The 11327-nt window shown below is 52.6% G+C and overlaps 2 protein-coding genes across 3 annotated transcripts; one reads left to right on the plus strand and one right to left on the minus strand.

Annotated features, from left to right (window-relative positions):
- The first annotated feature begins 14 nt into the window (after window positions 1-14).
- Window positions 15-5028, plus strand: LOC117640090 (putative FERM domain-containing protein FRMD8P1). 2 transcript variants are annotated; one of them, XM_034376324.1, is made up of 13 exons: window positions 15-403; window positions 523-696; window positions 779-993; window positions 1077-1421; window positions 1504-1677; window positions 1765-1930; window positions 2014-2175; window positions 2245-2430; window positions 2536-2665; window positions 2749-2913; window positions 3007-3127; window positions 3219-3320; window positions 3827-5028. In XM_034376324.1, the coding sequence occupies exons 2-13, from the start codon at window positions 581-583 to the stop codon at window positions 3868-3870; spliced, it is 1926 nt and encodes a 641-aa protein (XP_034232215.1). In that variant the 5' UTR covers window positions 15-403; window positions 523-580; the 3' UTR covers window positions 3871-5028. The 2 variants fall into 2 exon arrangements, with proteins under 2 accessions (XP_034232215.1, XP_034232214.1); XM_034376323.1 differs by lacking the exon at window positions 3827-5028 and adding an exon at window positions 3450-3622.
- LOC117639867 (dynein regulatory complex subunit 7) lies at window positions 4815-10898 on the minus strand. The gene is made up of 12 exons (XM_034375812.1): window positions 10815-10898; window positions 8491-8685; window positions 7658-7816; window positions 7525-7578; window positions 7282-7449; window positions 6698-7160; window positions 6421-6638; window positions 6120-6332; window positions 5856-5960; window positions 5670-5780; window positions 5393-5587; window positions 4815-5285 (listed from the first exon to the last, which is right to left on the minus strand). Exons 1-12 carry the CDS (start codon window positions 10896-10898, stop codon window positions 5064-5066), a joined length of 2187 nt encoding a protein of 728 aa, XP_034231703.1. The 3' UTR covers window positions 4815-5063.
- Window positions 10899-11327: the final 429 nt, after the last annotated feature.

Consider the following 11327-nt stretch of genomic DNA (forward strand, 5'->3'; position numbering starts at 1 on the left):
ATCGTGTCAAAACTAGCAGAAGCTAAATTTTGCAAACGAAAATTTCTCCGCATTCAAGCATTGTTTGACTCTATTCGTTTAACTTTATCTGTCATTCTTTTATTTTTTGTTTGGTGATAAAAGAGAAGAGAAGTGCTGCTCAGCAGAAAACAGAAATCAGCGGAAACTCTCTGCCTGCAGGGCACGTTCCCACAGCCAAATAAGCGGAGCCATGTTGGGTTTTCTAGCAGAAGGAAATGCAGAAAATTATTGTATTTGTTGAAAAGAATTAGACGTTTGAAGTCAGTTTTCACTTAACATAGCATCTTGTTCTTATCATTCGAACCATGTGCTTAATTTTGTAAGGAAGTTATGTGTGAATTTTCTGGGAGTAAGGTGGAAATATAAAGGCAATATCTTGAAGGTAAAGAGGTCATGTTTGTTTTCATAGCTGTCAAAGACTTCGTTGAGTCTTTCTTTGTTCGGGTTTATCGTATTTTTACCCACGATAGCAAGATAAGATTATTTTGTTTCTTTCTCTAGATGTTTTCGTGAAATTACTTTAATACCAGTTGTAGCGCAACTCGGTCAGGGCACGAAAATGGACGGGCACTCTCAGGTTGATGGAAGCCACAGTTACATTACTGTCATTCCTGTTGACTATTCTCGAGGGCGTGGGTACGCTCAGCAATCGCCAGATTACCTTGATCAATATGTGTAAGAGTCAGCATTGTTCAAAGTTTTTGTGTCATTTGAGTGAAGTGATTCTGTTTTTATTGGGTTTTATTCTTTTTTCTAGCGACTACTCTACGGAAAGAGCCAGGGATGAATACATACGTGGGGACTACAACATCAACTCTGAATCCCAGTATGATAAGCTTAGCGGATTGTATGCACCACCTGGGTATGAGAGAGACAAAACTCATTCTCATGTAGCAATAGACAGAGAAGCTATGGAACGTGAGGGGATGGAGAGGGATCGTGCAAGAGATCGGTCTCAACTAGCTCAAATTGGTGAGTGCAGATTTGTATTTTAGCAGTTTATTTTTCATTCATATGCATTCTGTTACCAAAGTCTGTTGTTCTTCCGTTATAAGGTGATACTGAATGGGAACGAGAAAGAGAGCGCACACAACACCGTCATATTCAGCATGATAGAACAGAGAGAGAGCGATGGCAACATTCATACCTACCCACAAATACTATTGACCGAGAAAGAGAGAGAGAAAGAGAGAGGGAGAGAGAACGGGAACAAAGAGAAAAAGAAAGAGAGGATGAATGGGAAAGGGAGAGGGCTGCACACATGGCGAGTAAAGTTCAAGTGCCTGCAGATTCATGCAACATGGGAATGAGTGGAATGAAGGACAATAGTAGTGCTGTCCACAATGAACCTGCAGTGGAGAAAGTTGCATTACAGCCCTTCTTAAATCTAGGATCTAGAGGTGAGGAATATTCTGTTTCGTCTTTCTTCATTTCTTTATTACATTTTATTCAATGCACTGATTTTACTGCTGTTTCCTCCAGGTGCCCCCTTGTGTGTCTACCTAATGTCTCGAGTGGCATTGCACATGGAGCTGGAGGACAGAGAAAGTACTACAACAGCTGAACTTATGACAGCAATTTTTCAAGAGAATGAATTGGGTCTCCCCACCACTGCTGGTGCCCTTTTCTCTTTGTGGATGTGTTCTGGGTTGCTGGGTATGTTTCAAGTATCTGTTGGGCCAGTTCTTGCATCCCTCTATTGATTGTTATCTTTTAATTCAATACTGTTTTTCCTACATTTAGAGCTTCAGTTAAAACCTCAGCATAAGCCATTTGAAATTAGACGACAATGGTCTTTGCTGCTGAACCAGTATTGCAGTGTCTCAGAATCACGCATTGAAAGGGATGAGCCAATTCTATCATTCCAAAGGAATGTTTATTTCCCTCGCAGGGAAGAAGAAAAAATCAAGTATGTGGCTTATGGGAAAACTAAATCTGGGTGCTGGAGTTTCAATAACTGGTTGCCTTTTACTTATGTTTCTGTCACCTCAGGGACCACAAGTGTTTGACACTTCTGTACGAAGAAGCACGATATAATATTCTAGAAGGCCGATATCCCTGTGAAATGAGTCATTATTTGATGCTTGGAGGAATTCAAGCTCGCATTGAACTTGGTCCATACAAACCAGAAGAACATACAACCCAGTACTTCAGGTAACTTTGGTTTGATATTAAATATTTTGTTGAGTACACTTGCTCTAACTGAAAGAAAAATTTCAACAGGGAACACAAGGATAAATTTCTACCTGCCCATGTTAGAAGAACATCATGGTCCTGGCTACCAATAAGTGGAAAAAACTCTCCAGAAGTACGACTTCTAGAACATTACAAGAGAATACCCAATAATATGTCTGATAGACGTCTAATTAGAAAATATCTTGAGTTTTGTTGGTCTCTGCCTTACTATGGGTATGCTAAAAATAATTTTAATTTCAATACTGTACTTATTTCAACAAGTGTTCTGCTTGTTAGCATTTCTAATTTTTTTTTCTTCCTCAAATTTTGACATTGCAGGAGTGCCTTTTTCCAAGGACAGATAGAACAGCCTCTACGAGGCCTCACTTCATTGGTCACTCACCAGGATGTGCCTGTTCTTGTTGCAATCAACTCTCAAGGAGTTTATGTCATTGACGACATCCAAAGTGTACGTGAAGTTTGTGCACTTGAAACCAGCCTGCTTTAAAATTTGTTCAACTAAAATTATAATTTTTTTTTTCTTTTTCTCAGGTTGTTCTACTTGGTCTTAAGTATGAAGAGCTATCTTGGGAATTTGCAAAACCCTCATCACCTCAGGAGGGTAATGTTAACTGCTTACCATGCCTTTTCTTGCAATTCATGGTGGTTGAAAATGGGGCTCGAGTATCAAAAATTTTGCAAGTGTTTTCTAAACAGGTCAGTGGCAATATTATATGATACAGAGATTTGTTTTCAGAGCTTCTAGTCTGATATCTTATTCAATTACTTTTTTTCTTCCCTTTTGATCAGGCTCTTATGATGGATGCTTTAATATCAGTGTTTGTGGAGGAAATAAAAAGAAAAACAGCAGCTGGCAATTATAATGATGAAACTGATAGACCTGTGTATGATACAGCAACTGACAGTGATGGTAAGTTACATGGGAAGAAAAATTGATAAATAGAGAACAAAACTGGGATCACCAATTGGATCTTTAACTATTGTTCTGTTTTATATCCTAGACACCCAGATTCCTCTCACAATGATGAGCAGGCGGGAGTTGCCACAATCTTGCATTAGTAACAAGCTAAGCAAGTTAACTTTGGCAACCTTTGATGAGGAAGGTAAGACAACTTTGTCAATTTTAGTCTATTCGCATGACATAGAATAATGCTTTAAAACTCCTTTTGGTCTACTTTTTTAAAGTGTGCTTTTCCTACCCTGTTTTGATTTAAAGCTTGTTACTGTAACAGATGAAAATCTCGAATCCGAATCTAGTCCTCTCGGACGTGCCACAACTAGTGTTTGAGTGTAACACCTGATTGATTTATTATTTTATATCCTTGCACCTGATGCTTTGGAAACATGGTTTTATTTTGCATGGCCTAATGCACTAATAGTCTAGAAAGCGTACTTTTACTCCTCATAGTTTCTGGCTGTTGAGTTCATCCAATACTTAAAGGTAACTATGGCTCTCAGGTGAATGGTTTTATATTATTCTTGTACCACTAATCTTGCTTCTCGGTGGTGAGATTTTTTTTTCTGGTTTTGTTTTTAAGTCAGATCTTAGATCACTAAATAAGTGTTTGATAAAATGGTCTAATATGACTTTTTGTGTTTCTTGTTGCAGGTCGATGCATTGGGCAGTCAGGGTCATGGTCATTTAGCTACTGATTGTGACTTTCAACAAACGTAACTTTTATTAGACTCCAAGGCATGTTTGTTCCCTAGCTTGGAATTTCCCTTTCTGCATTTGAATATTTTGAGAACTTGTGTGTTTATAGGTTCAATTCAATATATTTTATTAGATCTCAAGTGCAAATTTACTCCTAACTACAAGTGTACAAGTGTAATGGGAAGTCGTTTCACTCATCCTTGAAACTAAAATCGTTTTTCTGGAGATTTGTATCTCTCAAAGGGCTCGTGGTTTGTACATAAATGGAAGTCAAATGTGCTGCTGGTCAGTTTGAAAGTATCTCATATGCCATTGTATTGTTAATCTCTCCTCACATCATGGTGAGAAAAATTGTGAAGCCTTCTCTTTCTTTTATCGATGTGTGTTTGATTCCATCACATTGCAGCCTGACCAATTAGCTTGATGGCTAATCTTTTAAGCTTAAAAAAGTTCAGCTTAGCCTTATTTTAAGTGTGATTCCTTTCTTTTTAAAAAAGAAAACATTTATGTTAGTTACCATTTTAACTTTGTTTTATAATTCATTGTTATTTTCATCACATTTTATTTTGCTGTTGTTAGATGTAAGGCCAATCAGTTTAATTTTATCTTAAGACATTTTTTGTTTACTTATTCTCTTTTGATTTTTTTCTTTGTTTAATGTAGTTTCATGTGTAATACCTGACCATATCTGTTAAAGTTTTTATTTTGATTGATGACTGTGCTCAGTCTGAATAGATATATTTGACTCCAAATGACTAAATTAAGATCTAATTAGTATTCTTGCATATTAATGTAAGAAATTTATCTGTGGTCTGAATTTGCACATGAACGTGCCAGATAGTTTGTGATGTTTGTTTAGGAAAAGTAAAACATATTGGACACAGAAGGGTTTTAATAGCATGGGAAACATTTTAAAGCAAAATTTCTTAAGCACAGATTGTAGAAATAAACAGCTAACATGGTGATGCTTTTAAAATAATATTCCAAGGATTCCAATTGATGCTTGGTGATGATCTCAAATGTAATTCTCATAAAACGAACGCTCTCGTTTGGGCCGGAACAAATACCACAACATCTAGACCACCTGGAGAGCTCCGTCATTCCTTTCTGTTCATCAGTATTATTGTAAATTATTGTGATTAAAGATCCAACATGAACTGGCTGTTTTCCTGCTTTCTTCCCTACCCGCACATCAGTACAACACTGCCAGCCTGGGGTCTGCTCGGAGGCAGGCTTCAATGGCCAGGTAGCGCTGGGAAGCCATCTCACGGTGTCGATTAAGACGGATTTGCAGTGTTTGTAAAAGAAAATCGAGTTTTTTACTTTCCTCCAAAGTATTATCCTCCTCTTCGGGCGTTAGCTTCTCTTGATTTTCCTCGTACCACTTGTTCAGTTCCTGAAGACGCTCCTTTTCCTACAGTAAAACAAAGGGATTAACAAACGCATGCAGCCATCGGGCTGGCGGAAAGGATACGTAACCGATGACATTGAGTTGGGATTCGAACCCGGGCCGGGCCTTACCGTTTCGAAGCGGTTCTGCATGTTCTGGGCGCGGTTCACGTACTGCTGCTTGAAGTCGCTGAGGCACTGGTCTCGCATGGCGAGGGCCTGCGCGGGCGAGAGGCTGTCGGGGTAGCCGAGGCGGGCCATGTAGGGCGCCAGGAAGTCCACGTCGGCCTCCACCTCCCGCGCCTCTTCCTCCAGCAGGCGTTGTTCCTGTAATCCACATGATAGCAATCACAAAATACGTGACATTTCGATTCCAAGGAGGGACCTTGTCGGCCTGCCTCTGGCGCACCCTTTCTCGCAGCCCCTTCTTGGCCTTCTCGTTGCGCTCCTCGTCGAACAGCGAGACCTGCAGCCGCGGCATCGCCGTCTCCACCATCCGCATCCGCAGGAAGCTCGAAAGCTGGGCAAACGAGCGGGGCACTCAGCCAAACAACAACAACAAAGAGAAACACATCAAATTTTTATGTTGTTTTACCTCATCTTGAATCTGGCGGACGTGGCACAGAGTCTTGTCCTCGGCGTCCAGCTGCTCTTCGAGCAGCATCAGCACTTCCACCTGCTTCATGGGCTTCCCCCCCGCCTGCAGTCCGAGAGACAGACAGACAGAACTGGCGTCGGATCACAGGGAGCGCCCGCGAGGAAGAGGATAGGCCAGCCCGCGCGACACACCGCCGCTCGGAGTTGCCTAGCCTCTCCGCCACAGGCGTCACCCTCGATCTTTGAAATTGGCCGTGTTTACCTCGTAGCAGGTGACCAGGTCCGGGTCGAAGTTGGCGCCCCTGCCCCGGTCCGCCCGGACGGGCTTGACGAACTCCCGCGTGGCGGCCGTCACCTTCCCCGGGCCGTAGTGGAACTTGAGGAACACCTTGTTCTCGTTGAGCAGGAACACGCGCACCGCGATGTCGCGGTTCGCGTCCACCTCGGGGTTCCTTTCGAACTTTTCTGTTATTTTCTGAGGAAAACGAAGACATGTGTCCACTTACGTAACCAGACATGTAAAAAAAATATATAAAAAAAAAAAGAAGTTTGAGGGGACTGACGCGGATGGTCCTCCTCGACCCCACGCTGAGCTCCTCGTCGTCGGGGCCCTGGAAGTGCACCCGGCGGTAGTAGAGTCGGTCCCCGCGGCACCGGAAGAGCTCCGTCAGGTGCTCCGCGGTCATCTCCAGGTGCTCCAGACCGTCGTTTCGCGCCACGTCGTAGAACCACAGCTTCCTCGGACTGTCCAGGGAGCTCTCCGCCACCTTGTACTGGTGCTCTGAAACCGCCAAGTGGTTTTAAAGTCTGTTTTTTTTGTTTGCTTTTTAAAGCGCTTACCCTTGCAGGCGTCGTCGCGGCCGCGGCGGAACAGGTCGGTGGCGCTGCCGTCGCGCAGTTCCTTCTTGACCTGGTACAGGAAGTCGGCCCGGTTCTCGTAGTGCTCCGTGAGGCGCAGGGGCGTGCAGTGCTCGTAGTCCTCGTACACCGTGACCCGCTTCATGAGGCCGTCCTTGGCCAGGTACGGCGCCAGCTTCTCCACCTTGGCCTTCTTGTAGAGGATGGTCTTGCTGCTGCCGGGGTACCGCCGCTCGTAGACGGCGTGCTGCACGTCGAGCCGCGGCACCCAGGACGCCGGCATGTCCAGGTGCTTCTCGGCCTGCACCTCCTCGTCGAGCTGCTCCTGCTCGTCGTCCAGGTCCATCCTGCTCTGCTGCGGGTCGGGCCCCTTGCGCCACTCGGCAGGCTCGCCGGCCAGGAAGTGCTCCCACTTCCGGACGTCCGCCAGGTCGAAGTCCGTGCCCTGCAGCAACACGAACACGCGGTGCACTGACTGGCGTGGAAACGAGCAGGGACCCCGCTCTGCCGTTCTCGCTCTCCTCGGACGGGCCGTGAGTGCGAGAGAGGCAGGACGACGACCGCACCTCGCACGTGTCACCATCACCCTCGGGCTGCACGTTGACCCAGTAGTTGAGGTGGTTCCACACGCTCTCCACGCGGTGGTAGCCGGGGTGGCCGATCTCGTGGCGGAAGCCCGTGGAGGGCTCCACGAAGAACGGGGTGGCGCTCTCGTCCTCGCCGAGGCCCTCGCCCTCCGCGGCGTCGTCGCCGTCCCGGCTGCCCCCGCCGACCCGGCCGTCCCTCCCGGGGCGGGGGCGGATCAGCACCCAGGCGTGCAGGCGGAACCCCCACAGCTCGTCCGGCGCCGGCCGCTCCAGCTCCTACAAGGCGCCCACCACTCACTTAGCTCGCTTAAAATTTCATCATCATTACAAGTATCCATTTATTCATTTTTGTTACCGCGATTCGCCTGTCCTCTTCCTCCTGCAGCTTGCGCCGCTTGTCCTCCTCCTGCTGCTTCTCGCGCTCCGCCATCTGCTCCATGAACCGCGAGTGCAGGTACGGCGGCTCGCGCACCTGGTACTTTGGCGGCGTCGTGGGCCGCGGCTCCTCCACCACCTGCGGACGGCAACGGGAGGGACAGCGACACGACGTTCGAACGGCGCGCGCGCGGCGGCCATGCCTGCCGGACGCCAAGATGGCCGTCCGCGACGTCGCGGCGCCGGTTGCGGAGCGCGCCGCTAGATGGCGCCGGCGCCGCGACGCCCGAGCGCGCCGAGCGCAGCGCCCTCCCCACTTCTTTGTTTGTTTTGAATCCTGCTGCCGCCGCTGCGGAGGGCGGTGCGGCGGTGCGGCGAGGCGGCGAGGCGGGCGGCGCGGGGGGCGGGGGCTTTACTACAACTCCGCTCCACGCCGCGCCACGCCACGCTGTACACGGCGCCCCCACTCTTTGCTTGCGTTTGTCTATGAATGGTGCGCCATTCATTCATACCGCTGCGGCGTGGCGCGGCGTGGCGCGGCGTGGCGCGGCGCGCGGAGAGGCGGGGGAAGGACATTGCCGAGGCGCTGAATGGAAGGCTCTCGCTGGATTACGCACTGATCATCGCTGCTGTGTGGTCCCCCTCTTGAGGCAGGTCGGGAAGGCCTCCACGGTGCCACCCGAGTCACCCCGTCATCCCGCTCAGCCGATGACACAAGGTTCATCCCCTCTTCAACTTCCGTTGTGCGAGCCAAACGACTTGTTGAGTACGAGAGCTGGGTTCGACTCCCGGTGGATTCTTCGTTCTTTTTACCTCCAGCTTGGGTATGAGGTCAGGGCAGACGACGCGCAGCTGGTCGTTGTTGCAGACCTCCCTGGTGGCGTAGCCGGACACGACGTAGGCGTCGTAGTCCGCGCCGATCAGCAGCGACGCCAGCAGCGTGGCCATCTCGAACGAGTGGCCGGCCTGGCGCTCCAGCACCGTCCAGGGCGACACCACCACGGCGGGCTGCAACAGAAACAACGAGCCCCGGTTCAAACCCCTGTCTAAACTCAAGCCACAGAGTCGGCCACAAGGAAGACCGCTCCCGAGCGCCTCGGCGGCAGTGGGGTAACGGTAAGACGGGATCGGGGAGGAAGACTTCCGAAGCTACGCGCTACGCGCTACGCGCTACTCCGCCCCACTACAAGCGTGAAGCGTGGCCGGGCGGATGGCCGGGCGGATGGCCGGGCCCTTGCCACCCACTCCAGCCACTCCTCTCCACTCCAGCTGCTGGATATGAGTGCAGCAGTCAGCCAGTCGTTTCAATAGAGGACCTGTTGCGCCGGCTCGTCCGCCCCGCCCCGCCTCACCGCGCCCCGCCCCGCCCCGCACACCCCGGACGGACTGGAAAGTGGAGATTCTGCGCAACGATTAGACTGCAGCACGGGCTGGCTGCTTGGCTGGCTGCTTGGCTGGCTGGCTGCCGGGCGTCGTTTCATCAACACGAGGCTGGAGACGAGGTCGGAGACCGACGGCTCGCGGCTCTGGGTGCGGGGTCTCCTCGCACGCCACCACCTCCACCGGCACGAAAAGCACAAACTTGCTGACAGACATACTTTTCTTGGGGGGGGGGGATTTGAACCCATTTGAAGCACCGCCAGGGCGCGAAGCTTGGGTACGTACCCTTACCCACGGGAGCGAGCCGTCGATCCAGACGGGGAAGTCCCTTCCGGACCACCCCGGCCCCGCCCCTCCCCCTCCGCCGCTTGCATCCCCCTCGGGGCCGCCACATGGGGCGCCTGATGTAGCATCAACGCCCCCTTCCCTCCACTGCGATCCTTGGGGGCAATCCATCTCCCACCTCCAGCGTCCAAGCAACGCACGCACACACTGACGGCCTCACTCACACACGCGCGAGGTCAGCGCTGTGAATGTGCAGCTGCCGCCGTGCATACTTCTGGATGCGGATTCATGCAGAGACACAGCGCAGCGTCCATAGCATGCAGGTGTGTGTGAGTGTGAGAGTACGCGCGCTGTGTGCGTGCGTGTGTGCTGCTGCCGGCAGCCTAGTGCTTTGTAGGAGATCCTCTAGCGACTGCCCGCAAGGGGGATAAGCGCGTGAGCGGGGGGCGGGGGGATCATCTTATCTACACAGAAGGGGGCCCAGGCCTCGCTCCCCCTACCGCCGTGGTGGCCTCCGCCGCCCCCGCCGCCCCCGCCGCGCCCTTATTCCAGTGGCGGCGGTGCGGTTTTGAGCAGGGACCCCGGCCGGCCGGCCCTGCCCGCCCCCGGCCTGCCCCCGGCCTGCCCCCAGCGGACGTCAGGCCGGCGGTGATGGGGTGGCACTGGGGCGGCGAGTGGCGGCGAGCGTCGGCCCGGCCGGGCCCAGCCCGGATGAGGAATATTTATAGCCCCCCTCCTCCTCTGGCCCCGCCGTCCCCGCCGTCCCCGCAGCGACCCGCAGCGACCCGCAGCGCCAGCGCCACGACTCACATCATTGCCCTCGGCACGGCGCGGCGCGGCACGGCGCGGCACGGCTCGCCGGCCTGATGAGGACGACTCCCTAAAATAAGCAGCCGGGAAGGACAGCAGGGATAGACGAGGCGGTGACGTCAGCGCCCCGGGGGTGCGTCGCAGTGCGTCGCAGCCTCACGTGCCGGCAGCAGGCTGTCTGTCTCCCTCACACCTTCAGGGGACGACCTCGAGTGCGAGAGAGACAGAGCGACGACTTCAGCCAACAGCGCTTGCTCTGCGCGGCAAGGAGAACGCCCGGCAGCATGCAGGCCCGCTCGGCAGGGCTGCGCGGCGGGACGGCCTGCAGCAAGGCGAGTCCCGTCCCTGAGCGCGCTGCTGCCGCGCTAGTGCGCTCTCTGCTAGCTGCTAGCTGCGCTCTAGTCTACACGGCCGTTCCCATGGCTGCTCCCTCGGACCCTTCTTTAACTCCGAGAGGGAAGGCTTTGCCTTTGCCCTCCCGGTGCCCTTCCGCCCTCCCGCCCTTCGGCTGGCCGTGCTCGGCGCGCCCCGCCCGTAATCCCTGCGCCGGCCTTGCTGGTGGGCATGCTGGTGGGCATGCTGGTGGGCGGCCACGTGGAGCGCGGTGGGCGGCCGCTACGCCGAACTGACCGGACCCCCCGATGGGCGCAGGCGCAGGATGCGTCCCTCCGCGACGTGGGCAGGTCGCCGATGGGGTCGCCGATGGGGTCGCCGATTGGGTCGACACCCATGGCCACCTCCGGCATGCCTCCGGTCGGAACCTTGAACCTTCGCGCGGCCAGGCAGGTCTCTAGGCAGCCCTGTAGGCAGCCCGTCGTCGGAGCGCTCCAAACAGACTCACCGCCACGGCCGCACCGCTGCCCCGCACCGCCGGCACCGCCAGCACCGCCCGGCCAGCACGCTAATAATTAACAGCCGCTGCCAGGGCCGCCTGTGCACCGCACCGCGCCGCACCGCGCCCAGCCCCGCCCCGGAGATGCCGAAGGGGGTGGGCCGGGCGGCCGGACGACGCAGGGTGGCTGTTCTGGGATGCATGAGGGGCCGCCTGGGAGGCACTGGCCTCAAAAACTAGCAAGATAATACGAAAGATGTGAACCCCGTGCGTTTGCACGACGCGAACGCGGAGCTGATTTGTTGTTGCATTCGCTTTCCCACTCGAATCAGCTATTAATTCC

Source organism: Thrips palmi, unplaced genomic scaffold, assembly GCF_012932325.1.
Source record: "Thrips palmi isolate BJ-2018 unplaced genomic scaffold, TpBJ-2018v1 HiC_scaffold_12, whole genome shotgun sequence".
Lineage (NCBI taxonomy): Eukaryota > Metazoa > Arthropoda > Insecta > Thysanoptera > Thripidae > Thrips > Thrips palmi.

What these genes read in the sequence shown, in the direction of transcription:
- LOC117640090 (XM_034376323.1), top strand. Translation starts at nt 581, where the DNA reads ATGGACGGGCACTCTCAGGTTGATGGAAGCCACAGTTACATTACTGTC. An exon ending in GATTACCTTGATCAATATGT is followed by an intron (nt 697 to 778) that starts GTAAGAGTCAGC and finishes TCTTTTTTCTAG; the next exon opens with CGACTACTCTACGGAAAGAG. An exon ending in AGGGAAGAAGAAAAAATCAA is followed by an intron (nt 1,931 to 2,013) that starts GTATGTGGCTTA and finishes CTGTCACCTCAG; the next exon opens with GGACCACAAGTGTTTGACAC.
- LOC117639867 (XM_034375812.1), bottom strand. Translation starts at nt 10,898, where the DNA reads ATGCCGGAGGTGGCCATGGGTGTCGACCCAATCGGCGACCCCATCGGC. An exon ending in AAGAGGACAGGCGAATCGCG is followed by an intron (nt 7,579 to 7,657) that starts GTAACAAAAATG and finishes GGCGCCTTGTAG; the next exon opens with GAGCTGGAGCGGCCGGCGCC. An exon ending in TCCGCCAGATTCAAGATGAG is followed by an intron (nt 5,781 to 5,855) that starts GTAAAACAACAT and finishes TCGTTTGCCCAG; the next exon opens with CTTTCGAGCTTCCTGCGGAT.